We start from the raw sequence: 23,504 nt of genomic DNA on the forward strand, positions 1-23,504 counted from the left end.
TCTTAAATATAATAGATTAGAAAATAAATTGAAAAATAGAACTTAAATAATTGCAACTCTACATAAATATTTACAATAATCATGCAATTACAGCCAATGTGACATAGACACTGAATACATTCGAAAAATATACAAATATGTTTCTATATATATACTGCAGAATATTCGGAAGAAAACTGGATTGAAGGTAAATGTTTAAGTATAATTTATTTTACAAATTGTCTATTTAATAAATATTTATTTAATGTGTGCACTAAACAATAATATTTTGTCGGCACATCCAACAAAAAATATTTGGGTTTTTATTGGAATTGTGTGGTTGTCATTGTGTACAGTTGTATTGTATTGTATAATTAAATAGTTAATTTAAAATTAATTCGTTTTTTGTTTTTTTTTTTATTTAAAATAATTTTTGGTATTTTTATTTAAGTTTTTCATTTGATGTGGAATTTTGCATTGAATTTGATTCAATGGCTTTTGGTTTGTATGTTTCTTTGTCTGTCTGTATGCATTTTTCTGTGGTTATGTATGAGAGAGACAGATAGAGCGTGTATCTGTGTGTGTTTTCACATGTACATATGTTTATATGTGGTGGGTGGAAGGTTACATAGTGGTTTTGTTGTTTTTTGATATTTCCATTAACTAACTTATCATAAGTATGTCTGTGGGGAATTGTGGTTCAAATTTACCGGATCACAAGTGTCGTTGTAACTTCCATTGACATGGGATTTTCTGTTAGAGCCACCGATTCGGTTACAGCACTACGCATATTACCACTACCACCAAAATTGTTATTGGAATTTCCAATACCCAATAGACCACCGGACATACGGCCATCCCCTCCACCAGCCCCGCCACCGGCTCCTGCTCCACCAACACCCACACTGCTCAATAGCTTTAGATCACCCTTTGATATATCGGCATTCTTTCGTTTCCGACGCGATTGTCCGCCTCCTGTTGTATGACCATTAAGAGCAATATTAGTGTTTTCTTTATAACGGCATAATAATTCTTGAAATTCTTTACGGAAATTATCGTTCAGCCATCCATAGAGCAGGGGATTCGAACAGGCCGAGCTCATGCCAATCATGTGGCAGAAGGCATATGCCACCAGCATGCTATTGGTCACCGCTCCCCGCTTCATGTCTGCATATAAATTGAAAAAGTTTAGCGGCAGCCACGACACTCCAAAGATCACAGCTATGCTAATGAGCAGGCAATTGGTGCGCTTCATGCGCCGTCCCCGCTCCGTTTTCCGCTGTGACGAGGCCTGGACGGCGACCACGGTAATGCGACTTTTTAATTTGTTGTAAATGCCGAAATAGGCAGCCGACACTATCAGTATGGGCACCAAGTACTGGACGCACAGCGAGAACATGGAATAATAGAAGCGGCCATGATTCAGCGGCCAATCTTCTATGCAAAACGAGACACCGTGTATGCCGAGTTCCTGGAGAACGGGTGGAATGTCAGCATGAATTAGTCGTTTATAAATAAACATGGGCGATGCCAGCAGCAAGGCTAGCAACCAGATGCCTGCCAATATGGATACGGCTCCCACGAACTGTAAACTGTCACGTGTTGGATAGACAATAACCTAGAAAAAGACAAGAATTGGAAGAGAAGACAGAGAGCAAATGTTCAGTCATAACTTTTCTACTTAACGCATAATAATGAAGCGGATGAAGATGATGATGACGATGACGATGCTGTTGCTGATGGTGATGGTGAGGGTGGTGGTGATGGTAATGTTATAAATAAATTTACTTTAATTAAAACGCATTTATTTGCTGAGAGAGCACAGCACAAAAAGTTCGCGTGGTGTATAGGTTGTTGTCACGAAGTAAAGGTTTGGTGAGGCAGATGTAGGAGAAACTTTGTAAATTAAAAATATGAAAGTTAGCTATTTAAAATATTTGTTTTTTCTTTTGTTTTTGGAATTACAATGAGCCTAAAAATGTCTTGGCCTATTGACGTAAAAATATAATGGGATATATATTTAAACTTAAATAAGGACAGTTTTTAGACAGCGGGGCTTATTAAGTTGTTTCAGTTAACCACATAATACCATGAATTTAAATTTGTTGATTAAACAGTTGCATGGAAAATATGATACCAGAATTTTTGTGAGCAGAAAAACTTTGTCATTGGATGGGATTTGGCATGTTGTTGGTGTTTGAAATTAGAAATAGTAAATTGGGTCCATTTAATTACAGGGTCATCGGACATTATTAACTTTCATGCAAGAATTTGTCTAATTTTGATCACCCGGCAGGAAGATTCCAAAATATACAAAACGGTTCTGATTGACTTTAACATGGCAAAGATCAGGCTTATCTTGGTTCTTCTTTCATCTCAATTGTGGACACTGAACTCCCCGCGGTGTCACCTAAGGTAGCTATTTCCATCATCCTTTGAAATGGTGAGCTGATATGTGAAGTGATTTCACCCATAAGAACTATAAAAATAGGTTGAGGCGTTGGGTTAATTGCCCACACACTCGGAAAACCCCTACTACTATAAAAAAGCAACGAAAAAGAACATCAAACCCACCCAATGTAGGCGACCCACACAAACGTATAAAGGACCACGATCTGTGAATCTGCACTTGGAATGTGCGCACGTTGTACAGAATAGGCGCAGTTTTCGCTTTGGCGGATGTATTCAAGAAGTACAAAGCCGATATTATTGCCTTACAAGAAATGCGATGGAAAGGGGCATGCGTAAATAAATCAGACGATTCCGCAATGCATTATAACTGTCATGAAAGGAAACATGAATTTGGAATTTGGTCGATATTATTGCCTTACAAGAAATGCGATGGAAAGGGGCATGCGTAAATAAATCAGACGATTCCGCAATGCATTATAACTGTCATGAAAGGAAACATGAATTTGGCTGCGGATTTATGGTTAACAGGAAAATAAAAGATCTTGTCTCCAGATTCACTCCAGTAGATAAGCGAATTGCTTTAATCCGTATAAAAACGAAGTTCTTTTACATCAGTCTTATTTGTGCCCATGCTCCGTCGGAAATTTAAATGCAAAAACGGAAGAGAAAATATTTTTGGCCCCACCGTCGGAAAATTTACCCCTACATGAAGAAACATCCAACAACGGCTCGATTTACTTCGCGGCAGAAAAAATATGGTAGTTAGCAGCACCAAATTCAAGCATTTCGATATACACAAGGCCACATGTTTATCTCCCAAACAGACAATCAGAAATCAAATTGATCATTTGTGATTGACGGAAGGCATTCATCCAGTGTTTTAGACCTTCGATCCATACGAGGAGCAAATATCGATTCGGACCATTACCTTGTGGCAGCCAAGGTTCGCACCCGTCTTAGTGTAGCAGCCAAGTTGCGATCTAATGTAACACGAAAACTCGACACCGAAAAGCTACAAACACAACAGATAGCAGAATTCTACTCCGCAAAAACGTGAGAAAATCGAGATGTGCAGGAGTCAGAATGAAGTCCAGAAATTTTACCAACGAGTAAAACACCAAACCGAAAGTTTTGGTGCAGACACATCCTCCAGTAGAAATGAAGATTGAAACCTGGTGACAGATGTAGATAGCGTGTTGAGGATCTGGAAGAAGCATTTTGAAAAGCTTCTAGTGTCAAATAGTGGCGGTAAAGTAGATGATGCCCAGAACCATTAGGAGATGACGGTACAGAGTGTCAGATGAGGTCAGATCAGCAATTAATCGGTTGAAGAAACATAAAACAGTAGTTGCCGATGGATTACCCCCCGAACTATTCAAGACCTTTGGTCAGATGCTGGTCAGGAGCATGTACCAGCTGATTAGTACAATTTTACAATTTTAGAGGGATGCATGCCCAATGATTGGAACCTTAGCATCCTGTGCCTCGTGCACAAAAAATGAGACAAGACGATATGTGACAACTATAGAGGATTAAGTCTCCTTTCCATCGCATATAAGGTGGTATCCAGCGTGCTGTGTGAACGATTGAATGGTCAATGACATTATCGGGCCATACCTAAGCGGCTTCAGGCCTGGCAAATCTACCATTGACCAGATTTTCACTCTGCACCAGATCCTGGAAAAGACCCACGAAGAACACATCGACACATTCAACCCATTCGTCGACTACAAAGCCGCATTCGACAACCCCATCCGTTCAGAGATGTTTGTAGCCATGTCTGCGTTCGACATTCCTGCAAAAATAATGTGTCTATTCAGGATAACTTTAACTGGCACAAGGTTAGCAGTTAAAGTCGGAAAAGACCTCTCGGAGCCCATCAATAATAAACAAGGATTCAGACAAGTTGAGAGTTTATCGTGTGACCTATTTAACATTCTGCTGGAAAAGGTCATACGAGATGCAAATGCGAACTCACACTCCACAAGACCCTGATATTACCAGTGGTGTTGTATGGATCTGAAGCATGGGTACTTGCGCAAGCAGATGGGGTAGTTTTTGGAGTGTTTAATAGAAAAATTCTCCGAAAGATCGTCGACGGAAAATATCAAATGAACCATTAGTTGTACGTCTATTATCAGACATCGAACTGCAGCGAATACGTTGGCTAGGTCATGTTGTGAGAATGGATGAGGATATCCCCACACAAAAGGCATAAAAAACGACGTATACGATGGAAATATGAAGTAGTAGACAACATCTCGGAAAATTGTTTTTCAAATTGGATGAGATCTGCACAAGATCGACGCACTTGGAAATCTTTTCTAAGCTCGGTAACTATATATATTGTCAAAAATGATTATTACAGAAATTTACAAACAGAATTACAAAATTAACATTTTTTAATAAAGAGAACGACAGCTAATGCACCGGTGAAATGTTCGATATAAGCGACATGTCGTTATAAACAATATAAAATTTAAGTCAGAACTTTCCCCGTGTTTTTTGGCAATTCGTTAATATTGATATAGATTCAAATTATGAATTCGTTTGAACAGAAATTAGTATTTTACAGAATGAACGATTATATTTTATAATTTCAAATTAAATCCTCAGGTATATTTCAACTTAAATTTTCCTATTGTACATTGAATTTTTTCCATGTTTTTTAATTACATAAAACAATATTGCATAAAAATTTGATTTTGTTGTTTTTGGTAAAAAAAACTGTCGAATACACGCTGACATTACAAAATTACTTTCAACAATTTACAAACTCCTAGAAAAACAATGCATTTGCCATGGCCCCGTGTTGTTTAGGACCAAAATATGTGAAAATAGCCTTTTTTCGGTTGGGCATCCTACTGTTTTGGGTACAATTACATATCTAAGTTTTTGTTGGTTTGTTTGCCTTTGACATGTTTATAACTAGCAAATGGTAAAGTCAAATAGAGAGGGCACAATTTTTGTGTTTCTGATTATTTTCTGTTTGCGGGCGATAAGAGAAGTTTTTAATTTTAGTTTTTATTTCTGCTAGGCAAAGCAAAGTAAAATTAAATATTAATAATAATTAAATATTAATTTAAATGACAATAAAAAGGGATGTACATGTCTAGAGATTTTAAGTTTGTAAATAAAAGTTATGTTGTGTATCACTGGGGTGTAATAGATAGATAAACTGAGTTCAATACCATGGAATATTTTTTAGTCGGGATGTTTTAGCCGATATGCCAAGATCAAAGGGCCTTAAAATAACTCTAACTTAAAACTGAAGAGTTTTCCCAGGAATATGAATTCACAAATAAATATGAAAACGGGTCTCATAAATTAAAACCCCAAATGTCAGATATATTCTTACTACGCACTAACCATAATACCAACAAACTTTTCTCAAAAATGTGTCTTATAGGGTTGTTTTGAAAAAATAGGACATCATGAAGAGACAACATTCTAAAAAAACATAGTTCTCTAAAATATATATCTGACAGGAAACTTAATCGCAAAGACCACATGCAGAAACTGGTGGATAATACCCATCAATCTCAAAATAGGGCTATGTTTTTATAGGGGGCCTATGTCCAAACTTTGGTCTTAACTGATAATTTTCTGCATGTCCAAAACACCACAATGCGAGATTATAGTTACTTTGGTAGAAAACGTAGATAATATCATGAAAATACCAAAAATGGAGTAGGCTACCGTTATAACATGGTATTAATATTTTGTATGGGGAAATTTTCCATCTCATGATTAGCCAAAATCTTAAATTTCAGCCAATGCGGTTGAAAATATGCCCAAAAATCCCAAAATACAGATTAATAGCGCTCTGTAATTCAATATTGATATTTTTAGTAAGGAGATTTGTTTACCACATGGGATTCCAAAATATTATATTGGAGCCAATTCGGTTGGAAAATGTGCCTACACTCACCAAAATACCGAAATTTATGACTATCCTAAACAGTGGTGCAATATTTTTTTTATTTTCGGTAGCAAGATTTGCTACCCAATGAAAACTAAACATAATTCCAGTCAATTGAAAAACGTACCGAATCTCCCCAAAATACGCTAAATCTCCCCTAAGAGAGAAACCCCAAAATATGTGGAAGATTTTGTACTCAATGAGAATCCAAAATATAAAACCAGTAAGGAAAGTTCAAAAGTCGGACGACTATATGATACCCTTCACCACTATGGGTACATACAAGAGGCGCTAATATATACAATATCTTGTGAATTGGGATCGGGCGAATTTAAATGTGTTATTTAGGTATTTGAACCTATAAAAAAACCCCATAGGCATACCATTCTGAAATCTATGAAAAATTCTATGTCAATCGGGGAGACTTGGATTCTTTGGTGTACAATTTGTATAAAACCTAGCAAAATTATGTATGCATATTTGGTATGCTGCAGCATAAAGCACCGTCCGCAGTTTTATCTCGTGTATATGAAACAGACGTAGACTCCTCGGAATCATTTACGTAAAATCAGACGAAAATATATATGGGAGATATATCTATATCTGAACCGATTTTCACGAAATACCCAATTTCGTGCAAATCGAAAGATATATTGGGACTTTGATGCACCATTTACATAAAATCGGACGCAAATATATATGGGAGCTATATCTAAATCTGAACTGATTTTTCCCAATTTCAATAAGGTTCGTCCTTGGGCCAAATCTCATCAAAATCGGAGTATAAATGCGACCTATTCTCAAAAGTAACTATGCATATTCTCAAAAGGAATCATGGGGCTATCTCGATTACTTTTGTCTGTTACAAACATAACCACAAAGACATAATACCCTGTACCACAGAGTGGTGAAGGGTATAATTACAACTAAATTGGTTGAAACACGTGTCCAAGCTTCCCAAAATACTGAAATTCGGAATGTAGCGTTCTATTGGGGATTTCCTAAAAAGTGAAGCAATATTGATCATTTGAGTAGTAAAATTTGATATCCTTAAAATTCTGAATAATCAAATTATAGCCAATTCGGTTAAAAAAGTCCCAGAAATCGCCAAGATACCGAAAAAAAGGGATTACCATTATAAGGGTGCTACACGGAAACATGGGCCAATGTTGATCATTTTTGGTAGGGACATTTTATACTCAATGAGAATTCAAACTATTAAATTGCTCCCAATTGGTTGAAACACTTAAGCACGTGCTCCACAAAATGCCGATCTTTGGGGCTTTCCTAAAATGTGGAAAAATATTGATAACGATTTACTACCTTACCACAACCCAAAATAATAAATTACAACCAATTAGGTATAAACATATGCCCAAAAAATATTGGGAGGTTATTGAGAGCTACTCCGAAACATGGACCACTATTAATAAATTTTCGTAGGCAGATCTGATAGCCGAAGTAAATCCAAAATACCAATTAACAGCTGATTCTGTCGAAAAACGGGTCTACAAACTACCAAATCATCCGGGGTACCGCTATATGTTGCTACCCTAAAATCTGGACAAATAATGATTATTTTCAGTAAGAAGATTTAATACCCAATGAGATTAAAACGTAAAAAAATGAAAGCCAATGCGGCTGGAAAACGTGGGGGGTACCTTTATATAGGGTCTATACCAAAACGTTGACCGACATAACCCATTTGCAAACCAACCATTCTAGGAGTAAAAGCAATACCAATGCAAAATTTCAAAGCTATATCTCAAATATCGCGATCTCTGTCGAGATTGCAACAGACAGACGGATATGCATAAATCGACATAGAATTTTATTCTGATCAATAATATATATAATTTATGAAGTGCCTGTTCCAAACCGAATATAACATTTTATATACACTCCACATTTTGGTGGGCCATTATGTGGGTGCTACATTCAAACTTGAACCCATATATATAGAATTTTCCTCCAATATCGGAGTATGCAAACTATAGTAAATACAATGAGTGAATGCGACAAAAACCTTCAAAATGTCGTAAATGGTTCCGCACCTTTAAATCTACATTGATAATTTTTGGTAGGAATATCTCTAGGAGTATTAACAGAAAAATTAAAGCTCTTGACTGGTCTAAATGTGCTTCGAATTGTTAGACATGTGGTGGCGATTAACTAATCCATAGAAAATCCATTTAGGGGTATCATTATTATTATCTACCAAGGCTGTCATATTCATCAAGGACAGAAAAAATCAATTTCAAAATTCTTTTTACCCAAAATATCAAATAAATCTCCCTAATTGACTCTCATCTCACCTGACTGCCTGCAAAAATTGAAGCAACTTAAAATATATCGATTTTTTCGAAACTTTCAATGAAAATTCATACCTTGATAATCCTTCTCACGCAACGCAAAATTGCACTCATTTTGTTTCGCCAATTCAATACAAACTCTTCTTATACCCGCTGCCATATCTTTGTAAAACAAAAAAGAAGCAGAAGAACGTACAAAAAATACCATATGGCCTTTGACAAATTATATTCGTTAAGTTATTTGTCAACGACGAAGAAGGTGGCGTTTCTATGGCAACGACATCAGTGCCTGAATACTAAGAATTTGATGAGTGAAGCCGTCCCGTTTAAATTTACTTTGGCTCCTTATGTTGGAATACATACATGAAAGATATACACATACATATGTACATTTTCCATATGTTGTATCTATGTCACCAGGCAACATATGCTGTTGAAAAATTTCACAGTGGGTTAAAGATTTAATCTAATTCTTCTTTAGAACCTGGGATGCCAGGTATGGGAGGTGAGTGGGTGTTGGGAATATCAACTAAAAGACGATAAGATAAGAGTAAAATTAGCTTAATTAAATGGAAAATTATTTAAAACTTTGTATATGTTTTACAAAAGGAACACATAGTAAAATTTAGTTAATTGTGTATTTATCCTCCAACAAGAATAACAATTGAAACTTTTGAAAATATATTAACGCATGATGCAATACACATTTTTGGGTAATGAACTGTTGCAGTAAGTAAAATTCTAAATTCAACAATAAGGTCAACTATTGTACTATAAAACTATTAAGGGGACCCCCCCATTCTCGAGGTCAAAAAAATTTTTGATTTAATTCGAATCTACACTAATTCAAGAATGTCCCTATCAACTTTCATGTGAAAATCTCAAGAACTTTTGAAGATATAGCCGGGCTTCTCAAACTTTAAACGCGTTTTTCTCAAAACATTTTTTTGCGAATGGCGGGCACGATAACTCAAAAACTAATAACCCAATCGATTCCAAATTTTTACACGTTTCTCTGTGAGTGTATAGCTATCGTATGAACTAAGCCAATCAGTGAATATCTTCCTTATTTTTTAAATTGGTTTTTGGTCAAAAATCGGCGATTTTCGAAAAATATTTTTTAAAGGTCCGCCATTTTGTTAATCTTACAGCGAAGTCAATAATCCTAGATCATACGAGAGCCGGACATGTACTCTTTCTAACACCGTTGGAATTTTCGGATTCCGAGGTTCCAGTGAGGAGTTATCATGCCCGCCATCAAAAATAAGGACTTCTCTTTAATTACAAAAAACAATTACAAAAATTTTTTGTAAATTATTTTTCTTCTTTTTTAAATCTTCAAATATATATGTGCAAAGTCACAAACCTTAACAAGCATTGGTATTGATTTACCAGCCCATTGAAAATCTTGAAAAAATAAAATCGAGAAAGGGGGGGGGGGGGTTCCCTTAAAATATCTAAATAAATGGTCCGTTTATTCGCCCGGGCCGAACATATTCAAAATACCTAAAATCTATCGATGGGGGACTATGCCATGGCAAATTGCTGCTTAAAAACTAAACATTCGGTTGGACTTGTTGCCCGTATCAACACTTGTTTGATATATTGTATTTAGCATTTATTTCGAAGTAATTTGGAATATACATTAGCGAATTTTGTAACACCAAAGCAGACTTCGGTAAAGAAACAATGGAATACAAAATTAGTCACAATCGAGTGTGTGGAAAGCCGGTGGTAGTTAGCAACAGAAACAGTAGTGAAATAAACGGTTGCAAAACTAAAAACCACCAATTGAAAACAAAACAACAAAGCCGAACAATGAATGTGGTTGTGTGTTTTTGTTTTTTTTTTTTTTTTTGAGGATTACAGTTGTTTTTGTCAAGAAGACAGAGAGAGAGAGAGAGAGAAAATGGTAAATGTTTAAATTGTTTTGGATCAGAGTTGAACAGAACTAAATTAAGAGTAAGTGTGTGAGAGCGTAACTGAGAGATCATCAAGAAAAATGACTGACGCAAAGGGAGACAAAGAGAAAACGTGCTTGGCAATCACCGCTATCGTACTATTTTGTGCATTAGTGTTTTGGATAAAAGTCGATTTCTATTGATTATAAGAATTTTTCCTTGTATTCAAAGTGAGACACATGTACAATATGAAACCAGTAAGGAAAGTAGTAAAGTCGGACGGAGTCGACTATATGATACCCTTCACCACTATGGGTATATGAAACTGGAATATTACCATGATATTGGATGAAATAAAATATGTGATATTTATCTACATGTGAAACGGACTAGATCTATCCATAAACATGTCATTTGTTTGTTACAATGGAACAAAAGTATGTAAATCGACTTGAAACAAATATCAATAGGCCATCCGTTGGGCTATGTCTGTACTTGTAGAAAACGTAACTACGTTATTCTAGGCCACTGTTCACCAAACAGGCGCCCGTGGGCGCTTTGGGAGAGTACCAATACAAACACAGTTCTGTGTTCGAACTCAACATTATTCTCGACATCGAACATGTCGTATGCTTTGCAATGCTTTAACATAGACGATCTGTACCGAGAGAGCGAAAATTACTCTCCCAACGGATCTATGCCTGTGTCCAACACAATCATAGCAGTTTCCATATGTATTGTTGGCTAACCCTGTTCTAGGCTCAATTTTAAATCGGACGGAAATATATGGCTGCTATATTCAAATATGAACCGATTTCAACAAAACTTGTCATGGGAGCCGATTTTCACGAAACTTGGCAGACATCACTCTAGGCTCAATTCAGTATGTCATGCCAATTTTGGTGCAAATCGAAAGATATATAGGGACTTTGGTGCACCATTTACAGGAAATCGGACGAAACTATATATGGGAGCTATATCTTAATCTGGCCTGATTTTCACGAAACTTTTCCGACATCATTCTAGGCTCAATTCAGTACGTTATGCCAAATTTCGTACAAATCGAAAGATATATAAGGACTTTGGTTCACCATTAACATGAAATTGGACGAAACTATATATGGGAGCTATAACTAAATCAGAAACTTGGCAGACATCATTTTAGGCTCAATTCAGTACGTTATACCAAATTGCGTGCAAATCGAAAGATATATAAGGACATTGGTGCAACATATACATTAAATCGGACGAAAATATATATGGTAGCTATATAATTGCATGGTAGCTATATAATTTCATCCAATTCGGATAATAAATGCGACCTGTACTTTGTTTACAATTTAACATGGACAGACGGACATGCATACATCGACTTAAAAAATGATTCCATGCATATTCTCAAAAGAAACCATGTGTCTATCCATATGTCTATGCACATAGACATAATACCCTGTACCACAGTGTGGTGAAGGGTATAAAAATTAACTATAGGTGAAATTGTAAAAAATTAAAACTTGAACCAAAAATGATCATCTAAAAAATCAAATTAGATCCGATTTGGTTAAAAACATGCCCAAACCCTCAAAATTCCAGAAAATAAGGCGTGCATGGGTATATGACCTAAGAAAGCCATATTCGGGTTTGATAATTTCTTAAAATCTATACGACGTGCATTGTTTGGATTAATTTTTAAATTATTTTCAAAATATTTACTAGTCTTGTATCGTTCATGAACGACTTGGTTCAATTGAAGGAGTCAGTCCACTGAATGAGTGAGTTTTTATTATTGTCGTCGACTGAACGATTTTTTACCAAACTGAGTCCGTCTCTGAACGTCTTTGCTCCATGTTGTTCACAGGTGCACTGACGTTGACCAACTGAACGGCGTCAGATATGAACAATTTCATAAAAAATCTGTTAAACTGAATGAAGGTACGTGTAAATATGGTTGTCCAATTTCACGAAAAGCAGTGCTTAAAACATCAAATGCTGCAGTAGTGTTTTACGTATAGCTGGAGGGTCAGTAAATAATATGAAGCTACATTTCAAAGTAAAGCACCCCCATAGACAACCGAGGAGCTGGAAACCACGGAAAAGAGGCAAAGGTGTCCCGAACAAACGCAAACATATGTGCTGCCGAATATAACGGAGTTATGCATCAACCACCGCCAGTTAAGAAACCAGTGGAGAAAATAGATTAGAAAGCCCTTCGAACGATTTGTTGAACTGCCAGAGCTTAATTGGAGTACGCTGCCATGCCAATTGAATTGAGTAAACATTTGAACGATATAAGCTACTGAACGAGGTGAACGACCTAGTTCACTTTTAAAAAATGATCTAGTTCGTTCGATCACAGAACTGAACGAGATTGCCCAAAACTATTATTTACCTATTCTGAGCGATGTGTAATAAACAAAGTTTGGATTAAAAAAAAAGAAATGCGAGAGAATTGCATTCTTGTGTGAGCCGATATGATGTAAATATATTTTGGAACAATATTACGATATTCCGGCTATCAATAAACTTGATATGATACAGGCAAATTTTAAACATTGACCGATATCATCGGATTATAAAATATTAGCTTGTGTAAAGTTTAAATAAAGAATTGTAAAATTTTGACAATTTTGTGGTGGATGTATATTCCCTATATTTGAACTTTATTTCCTATATTCGAACTTTATTGTGCAAAGTTTGGATCAAATCCGTTAAACCGCTCAATATTTGTGAATCTGATGCGGTAATCATCACAGCTTTAATGTGTAATGTATTTTGGATAATTGTCGAATCCCTATCTAGGTTTTAGTAACCAACATATTAAAAAGCATGTTAAAAAGATGGTATGTTCGGCCCGGACGAACTTTTTATAGCCTCCATCATTTAACATAAGTAAAATGAATGGGGGCTCCTAGGAAAAAACGGATGTTGTGATAGGACCTTGAATATACTGAAACAGACTTGAGAAAAAGATGATTATTTAATAGTGGGGCTAGCGTTTCATGGGACTACCAAAACGGGGACCAATACTGATAATATGATTGAAACCCGTGTCCAAAATTCCCAAAATACCGACTTGGGTCAATATGATGAGATGTGGGGTGCCATTATATGGGAGCTACCCTCCAACAATAATAATAATTTTTGGTACAAGGATGTGTATACAATCAGTACCCAAAATACCAAATTACCACCAATTTGATTGATAAACATGACCAAAATCCCCAAAATATCGAATATTGGGGGGTACCGTTATATGGGGGCTACTCTGAAACATTGCTCAATATTAAAAATTTTTAGTACGATCTATACAGGATTACGGCACTTGCATTACAGACCAAATTAAAAGTAAACTGCAAATGTTCTTTGAATTTAGTTGAATATTAATGATTTTATATGACAAACCAGTCGGACGGGGCCCACCATATGATACCCTACACAACTTCGACGAAAATCTAACTTTCTTTGGTTCTATATTCTGAGCATGGACACTATTTCGCGATATTTGCACCCTCCCTTCATCGTGGGTTGTGTTGTGATATTCGGCTTTAAATTGTGGACTATAGACCGACTCGAAAAACACAAAAAATTAAGTTTTCGGTCCACTTCATACCAAAATTATTATCTCATCATCGCCGAAAATTATAGGCGTTGTCCTTGACCATAACTGGAACCTCATGGAACCTATCAAAGCAATCAGCTCAATATTTCTATTACTAAATAATATCTGAATACGTATGCACCTGAAAATATGTACGTGCAACTCCGCCATCCGAGTACATACGATAATATATTTGGTCTCAATTTAAAGGCCAACCTCTTCTCTTGGATATATTATCAACTTCTCGGGTCTATGTCCTTCAGGAGTAAATATATACGCTATATAATACAAATTTTGTAATTTTTCACACAAAAGTCAGAATCCATTTGACACGCTAAATATTGACCGATCTTTATCAAAACAGGCATGCTTATTCTTTGGCCCGATCCCCTTCTCCATGTAAAATTTCGAGATGTTCGGGCTATAATTGCGGCCTCTGGAGCGACCAGAAAAACCGACAAACATTTAGTACTTGGTCCATTTAATGCCCTAAATATTAAGCGATCTCCAGCAAAAACAATAGGGGTCTTCATTGGCCAGAACCCAACCTACATGCAAAATTTCGTGAAGATTGGCCCAAATCATTATAATGGAAAGACGGACACACATGTCTAGATCGACTCAGCTAGTCGAGATATGACGATCGGCATACATAAAGGTTGGTCTAGGACCAATATTTCGCGGCGTTACAAACTTTTGGCGCTGCACAAAGCTATAATACCCTAACAACATAGTTGTGTAGGGTATAAAAAGTGATATCTTGATCCAATCTATCCAAATTGTTGTCACTTGCTTTTTAGGCCAATAACAAACACTTGTACACAATTTCATCTAGCTACGATAACTTCTTCTATTTTTGGCCGCTGTTAATATGAACTCGTGGGAACAAAATTTATGAATAAATAAATAATTTTGAAACAAAAAATCAAATAACAGTTATTTTTGAGATTTTCTTAAATTTTGGATGTAAATGTGTAACATTTATTTTCCAATAATTCTTAAAACGTACATTTCCCCATGTCGACAGATTAAATGAAATGCCGTAATTTAAATCTTGAAAACACCTCATATCAATGTTGCTTCTTACTCAATTTTAATAAAGAATTACTGCTTTCATATTTTCCCCTTGAATCCCAACATATTATTTCACGAAATCAAATAAATAATCATATTCCCATTCCACAAACTTCGTTTCAACCATTATTCCAAAAGAGAAATATACGGCAGACCATACACATTTACACCTATGGACATTATTAAAAGGATAATACCCTTAATTAAAGTTTTTTCGGATCGATTTCATTCGTTTCATCTTTACAGATTTCCATGTCCTTATCTTTGGTCAGGCGATAAATTAAAGAAATTATCTTCTTTGGGATTATTTTATTTACTCACCTGGTATCTATCGAAGGCTATCGCAGTTATTGATATTGTCGACACAAATATACTCAGCGCCTGGAGCATGGCAATCATTTTACACAGAATTGCACAGGAACCGAATGGCCAATATTTTGATAAAATTTCCATTAACGTTAAAGGCATCGTAACCAAGCACAGCAATAAATCTAACAGGGAGAAAGAAAAACAAATATAAACATGACAAAATTAGATGTATGATATTTATTAAACCTCGTGTAAAAAACACCCCCCTTTCTGCCAATTTCTATTTGATCGACTTGGGAGTTAATACAGATAAATTGTGATTTATTTAAGTTCATTGAAATGAAATTCTTCATCCATCATGTGGCACAGTGGTATGAGGGAATGGGAGGGGAATTAAAATTAAAATAATGTTGACAACTTGGATTTTTTAAATAATATTCTTGAGAGCTACCATCAAATCGTGCATTTTTTAAAACACATATTTTCAGAGGTATTTTTAGGTACATTTTTAATTATTTTTTTATTAAAAAAGTGTGGATTTTATATAACATATTTGTCAATGTACCAATACAAAGCAGAGCTTTAAAAAAGTTGACGTTTATCAAGAAAATCTGAATTTAAAAATATATCTATATATATTTCAATATTTCTTTTAAGATTAAAAATATTTAATTGGGATTTTAAAAAATGTAAATGTGTGTGTGGCCTAGCATTGTCCTGGAGGAACACGACACCTCTCCTGTTGGCCAATTATTGCCATTTCTGGTCCATTGCTGTCTTCAAACGGTCCAGTTGTTGACAGTAGAGACCAGAATTTAGCGTGTGGCCATAGGAATAATAATAAATAATCCCCATCCAGTCCCACCAAATGCATAGCAGAACCTTGCTGGCCGTTAGTCCAGGTTTGGTCACAGTTTGAGGTGCTTCACCGCTCTTTGAGCACGATCGTTTTCGCACAGAGTTATCGTATGTGATCCATTTCTCATCTCCAGTCACTATACGTTTAAGAAATTGGTCTATCTCATTCCGTTTGGCCGCAAATGGATCCATCCTATTTTTTCTGTTAATTGGTGTGACACCCAAACCTCGAAGTTCTTTTTGAATCCAGCTTTGTGTAAATGGTTTAAACAGTTTTATGTTTTAGCTTCTGGGCGATGTTACGACTGCTAACATGCCGGTCAATATCGATAATTTCTCAATTTCTCTACGAAAAATAATGTATTTTCTTGTTTCTCCAAACTAATATTTAGGGGATGAAATGGTCCCAAAACTTTATTTTTGTATGATTTTCTGGTCGCTCTAGAGGCCACAAATAAGACCCGAACATCACGAAATTTTGCACAGAAAAAAAATTTGTCCTTAGAATTAACATGACTGTTTTGATAAAGATCTGTCAATATTTAGTGGCTCAATTAGACCCAGAGTCTTTGTGAAAAATTGCAAAAAATTGTTTATAGGGCGTATATATTTACTTCTGAAAGATATAGACCAGAGAAGTATATAGTATAGGCAAGATGAGTGGCTGATACCATTTATACAGTTGTATGCACTCGGGCGTGGGAGTTATAGGTAAATATTTAAAGGTGTCTATGTGTTATGATATTGTATTACCCCACTAGATGGCGGAAATGTCGCGCTGATCGCATTAAAAATTTACATGAAGTTCCGGTTATGGTCAAGCACGACCCCTATAATTTTAAGTAATGTTGGGTTGATATTTAGGGGGTGTAATGAAACGAAAACTTTATTTAGGGGGTGTAATGAAACGAAAACTTTATTTCTAGTCGCCCGTTTTATTATACCCCCATTAAACTTTAGCCCCATATTAGGTTATCATATTTTTTCAAGTCTTTTTCGGTATATTCAAGGTCCTATCATAATATGAGTTTCTAATAGGAGGCCCCATTCATGTTACATATTTTGAATGCCATGGTGGGTGTTATAACGAAGTTTTCACTTGTTTGGTAATAAATTCGAATATGCCAATACAGTGTGGATTTACTTTTAATGTGTATACAGATGGTATCCTATTTAGAGGAGTATAATTAAACCAACTAAATCTCTCTTTTATTCTTATTATTTTATTTCGTACCCAGCCTTCAAAAACACACAAAACTTATTTCCGCACCAATCTAAGGATTCTACGTTCCTCCATTTCCTCATAAATTAATTCAACTTCAAACCAAATAAAAAAACACACAAAAAAGTACACTTATTTTTTACTTCGCTAATGCCAGAAAAAATGGATTTGTTACGTTTCTAATTAGCGCATAGTTTGAAAACTTAACAATTTTTCTTACTCTGATATGCATAGCTAATGGTGACTAAGATTATATTTCCATTTCCTCGTAATGTGACAGTGAAAATTATTGTCAGAATATATTCGATGATGTGATGGTTGCTTCAGCGATTTGCAGCAGCTTAGCCGTCAATGAAACCAATAATGAATGATGTGCCATTATTCTATACGACAACCAACCGAATTAGCTATGATGGAAGCATCACATTTCAGTAGTGAAATTAAAAAAAGAACTAGATTTCTCATTAGTCAGGATAGATTTCTCATTAGTTGTGCAATTAAGAAACATTTCTCAACACATGCTGAAGTAATCAATAATTATGATATTTTAGATTAAAAAAACGTCCGATTTATATACTTAGAATTTGAAGACTTGAATGGGATGGAAATTCAAAGCCACAAATCTATCTGGTCCAAAAGGGTCAGATAAGGCTGGATTTTTGGAAATTCGTACTAGAACGGCTGGAAAAATACTAAAAAGTACTAAATGTGGTACCATTTGTATTTGGTGGTGGCCAGAGCTAGTGGAGCTAGAAGTCTGAAATTTGGATTGAGGATAATTGATGGAGTGTAGGATAGATGTACCAAAGGGTTCTTAGAAATTCGAACTATAACTATCCGAAAAGTACGAAAATGTCATAAATTTGGTACAGTTCCGTAGTATGTGAACCGATAACGCCAAAAACTTGAAATGTGAAGTAGGGTCGATATGAGGAGATGGTTTTGAAAACGTGTACTCATGTATACGAAATGTACTATATGGTACTATAATTGGTACGATTTGAATTTGGAGGTACAAATGGAGCTGGAATTTTGAAATTAATTTTACCGCCGGAGTGTAGGATTGAAATATGTACGTTGTTTTAGAAATTTCTTACTTATGTGTACGAAAAGTACTAAATTGTACTATAATTACATTTAGGATTTGGGTGAACCAATGGATCTGGGATCCTCAAGTTTGGAGTTAGGATCATTATGGGGGTGTAGGATTCGAGTATGTATGAACTAAGATTTCCGTTGGATTGCATGACCGACGAAATATGTCAAGCTGACAATATGTCAGATCATAGATCTGGATCGATTAAAAAACTTTAAATACAGTAGTTTACACGTAAGTCCCAGGACAAACTTCGTTTTTAACAAAAATTTAAAGAAATATTACGATGTGTTTATTTTTTATCCCACCTGACATTCCACACGATTCTTATTGGATTAACAAATTTTCAAAATTTTGATCGTTCGTACAACGACAGAGTTTGGGTCAAATCGAACATTCAATTCTATTAATATTGGATTTATAAAAATTTTAAATTTTGACACTTTGTGTGAAAGGTAGCCAATGGAATGGACCGATGGACTTGATATAGGATTGCTGTTATAAAAAAAATCAGGAAAATGTTGACAATTTTCTGTTTGAGGTACCAGAAAGAGCGACATTCAACATCTTTGAACTTGATTAAAGTTTGGAAGAAATAATACACTGAGCAAAGATTGGATAAAATCGGTTACTCCCTTCAAGAGCAATTTAAAAGTTTAACGTAGTGGCATTGGAAGAAGTGGACCGATATTGTCAGCCTTTGACCCTGATTTCTAATGAAAAAGTAAAAAGATTCAGATGGACCTCATTGTACCTTTCACTATTGAAAAAAATATTTAATAATAATCAACTACACATGTGGCATAGGTCATTATATTTTTGAAAGGACAATTTTCTTCAGGGAGTTAATACTGATTCCTTTGAAAAAAAAACAAATCGAAATAGGTCAAGTTTTTAAGTTTTAACATGATGAATTTCTTGCTAGTAACTTTAGAGTTCGTGAACTAGAAGCTTTTTATCTTTGTTTGCGACTTTTACAGATTATTTTTGAGATGACATATTTTAGTTAAATTGAATGAGAGATATTTTTGTAAACCATATACTCCTTCTATCTCGAGTCCTTGTGCGTCTATATATTCTTCAACCGTAACCTTATTGATATACGTGAGAAAAAGATGATTACCAAATAGGGCACCATCGTTTAATGGGGCTATTTATAATATCGGGCATCGATATTGATAATTTTAGGTCATAAAATAATTTTTAGTACAGATATGTGAGGGTACCGTTATATAGTGGCTACCTTAAAACGGGGTTCAATATTAATATTTTTAATCCAAGGATGTGTTATACCATAACCCAAAATACAAAATTACAGCCAATTTAATTGAAAAACGTGTCAAAAATCCCCAAAATACCCAAAATCGGGGTGTACCGTTATATGGGGGCTACCCTGAAACTTGATAAGAACCTAAAATACTAAATTAAAGCCAATTCGTTTGAAAAACGTGTTCAAATCCCCACAATACCGAATATTAGGGGTACCGTTTGGTCATTATTAATAATTTTTAGTACCGACATGTGCTTACCATGAGTACCCAAAATACGAAATTATAGCCAATTCGGTTGGAAAATGTGTTCAAAATCCCAAAAATACCTAGTATTTGAAGTACCGTTATATGGGGGCTACCCTGAAACTTGGGTAATAATTTTTTGTACGGATATGTCTTATTCAATGAGAACCCAAAATACCAAATTACAACCAATTCAGTTGCAGAGCTTGTACAAAGTCCCCAAAATACCGAATATTGGGGTTACCGTTATGTGGGGGATATACCAAAACGTGGACCGATATACCCTTATTTCCAATAATCCTAGGAATACTAGCAATGTCTGTGCAAAATTTCAGAGCTCAAACAGGAATATTCCGATCTATATCTAATTGAAACTATCTATCGTAATTGGATATTTGAAGGTGTTGCCAACGGAATGACAAATATAGAGGGTATAAAAATGAACTTAAACGACTTTGAAATTAAACGACTCATATGGGGTTACACTGAAACGCCGATCAATATTAATAATTTGTTGTAGAAAGATTTGGCAATGAAACTCAAAATATCAAATTATATCTCATTCGCTAGAAAAACCTTCCCAAAATTCCGAAAGTTTTTAAGGTACTCTACTCGAATATTCGAATTTTTTGTGAGGATGGCTGTTTTTCTAACCAATGATAATCTACAATATAAAATAGCAACCAATTTGGGTGAAAATGTGCCCATTCTGTCTATGTTACTGAAACCTTGAGATACCGTTATAGGGGAGCTATCCACAAAATATGAACCGATATTGTTTGGTGAGGATTATTTACAGCATAATAATATCCCAAAGCACCTAAATACATCCCATTCGACTTAAAGACAATCCCATAATACTTAAAATTGGGCCCTATCACACATGTCAATGTCAAACATCCTGGGAGTAGTAACAATGTATGTACAAACGTTCAAAGCACTATTTAGAATATTGTGACCTCTTGCGTTATTTCAAGAGACGGGCAGACATACGGACATGACTAAATTTATTCATATATCCGGTTCTAAAATGTACAGAACCGAAGTTGTATCCATCGTCCAATGTTTGGCAGTTACGATAGTTCCCCATAATTTACAATTTATTTATACAAAAATTTAATAGTCATTGATATAAGAATTTACACAGATATACGGATTTCTGAGCAAAGATCGCCAGTTCAAACCAGTAGTAAATGTATGTCTGTTTTCTTAAAAAAAATTAACCTCTTTCTGATAGTCTTCCACATTTACATAATGGTATGGAAATACAACATACTATAAATTGCCCCTTTAAAATGTTTAAAATCATCCGAATTTAATTAAAACCACTGTTCAAATATTTCGAATATTATTTTGTAAACACATTACAGTACAATTCAAGCATACGAGTACATGTTCGCTTACCTGACACAGCTAAATTCAATATGAATAAATTTCGTGCTGTTCGCATCATTGGTTTTCGTATCACAGCTACTACAACTAAAATATTCCCCATTGCTCCGAAAATGATTAGAACACAGTAGAGCATGATGAGCACATGGTACCATAGGCCATCTATGCTGCGATTACGAGTAAATCGTTCCAATAACACCGGATCTATTGTTAGTGTGTCGTTGTTGGTGTTGCTGCTGCCGCCTGCGCCACTCAATGACGCATTTAATTGATGTAGGTTATTTTGTCCATCATCAGTCATCTCCAGGTAATCCATGGATATATCTTTACTTTCGCTACTGTCACCCGTGCCCATTGAACTCAGCATATCCATGGAATTTGTTTGCAGGGAAAAACTGCCGAGGCCTAAGACTGTGTGATTCATATTGATGATCTGCAAAAAACGAAGGAGAAGGAGAACAAGAGAAGATGCAAATGAAGCGGTCATGGGAGGAAAAAATGAAACGGAAATGAAATGAATCAATTTAAGTGTGTCTGTCTGTGTGCGTTTGTGCGTGTGTACGTGTTGTGGACGCTGATGAAGTTTTGTTTAGACTAGAACGGAAATAAATATTTACATTACCCTACGACGATGACGACTACTACTGCCATGACAACCTTACGAGTGCTATCAATCAGTCATTTTGCAAATGTATTACAACAAAACTGTGTGTGCCCTTTTCGTGTGTGCTTCGGTCTATGTGTAAGTGTAACATATGTACTATATTTTTGTATATACCCAGCAAATTCTTGTTATTTAGTCAAGAGCTATTTTCCGTTATCTAAATCCTTGCGATTTGTTTTGCTACCATTGACATCAAGCCCCCTTTCGTGTTTTGTAGTGAAGAGAACACATGTAAATACCGCCTACATTTCAAAAAACATTCCATTCTTTGTGTCGGTATTTGTTGTATTTTTGCCGAAGGTAATAATTTAATACACTATTGCTACAGCTAGCACGCATATGTTATAATTCGAATAATTTCCATGGATTTGTTCCATTGATGTTCGTTGTCCCCGATATGAATCACAATCAAATGTTTTAATTGGTAGTCATATAAACATGGTTATCATTTGATATCGAGGAAAATCTTTTCATAGAAGTGATTGATACTTTCCAAAAATGAGAAATAGGTTCAGCTATGGCTTGGCCGAACAGTTTGCACAGTTTCACTGGGAATAAAAATGATATCATAGATATTAATCCTCTAACTATACTTCAATATCCCGCGGTGGAAACTTAAATCCTTTATCGTGTCATTTTCAATGAAGGGTAAACAATTAATACCACACTTTATTGGACTAAAAAGTATGAAAAACTTTTAAAATTAATTTAGTGAAAATGTCGTGTTAACGACGTGAATAGTCAACTGGTGGAAACAGTGTTACCGCTGAGAAATTAAAAAAAAAAAGTTGCACAAAAAGTCGTTCCCCTGAAAAAAGTAGCATAGAAAAGTACATTTTTCAATAAAACTGTTCCGAGAATATGTCAGATGTCATTGGAACTCCAAAACGATGTAGACGAATCCAAATTAATTTCCATTTTCCAGGAAAATGCACCATAACAAAAACAGGAAAGAACAAGTAAGGAAAGTAGTAGTCGGACGGGGCCGACTATATGATACCCTTCACCACTTTAGGTATATTCAACAGATGAATCCTAACAGACGTCGCATTTTTAAAGGACCAGTAAAATGAAATTTGAACGATAAATATGTCATTCTGCAACCGATACTAAATTTTGGTAAGAAATAGAAGTTATATCTAAATCTGAACCTATTTTCACGAAACTTAACACACATCATTCTAGAACAAATTCATTACGCTATGCCAAATTTCGCGCAAATCGAAAGATATTAAGGGTCATTGGTGCACA

The 23,504-nt window shown here is 35.3% G+C and overlaps 1 protein-coding gene across 1 annotated transcript; it reads right to left on the minus strand.

The window, feature by feature from the left end:
• Positions 1-685: 685 nt before the first annotated feature.
• On the minus strand, positions 686-22,017 carry LOC133324812 (neuropeptide F receptor). The gene is made up of 3 exons (XM_061533649.1): positions 21,602-22,017; positions 15,520-15,689; positions 686-1,597 (listed from the first exon to the last, which is right to left on the minus strand). The coding sequence occupies exons 1-3, from the start codon at positions 22,011-22,013 to the stop codon at positions 686-688; spliced, it is 1,494 nt and encodes a 497-aa protein (XP_061389633.1). The 5' UTR covers positions 22,014-22,017.
• Positions 22,018-23,504: the final 1,487 nt, after the last annotated feature.

The sequence above is a fragment of the Musca vetustissima genome, unplaced genomic scaffold (assembly GCF_032173495.1).
Source record: "Musca vetustissima isolate MV318-11 ecotype Yass unplaced genomic scaffold, APGP_CSIRO_Mvet_v1 utg2170, whole genome shotgun sequence".
Lineage (NCBI taxonomy): Eukaryota > Metazoa > Arthropoda > Insecta > Diptera > Muscidae > Musca > Musca vetustissima.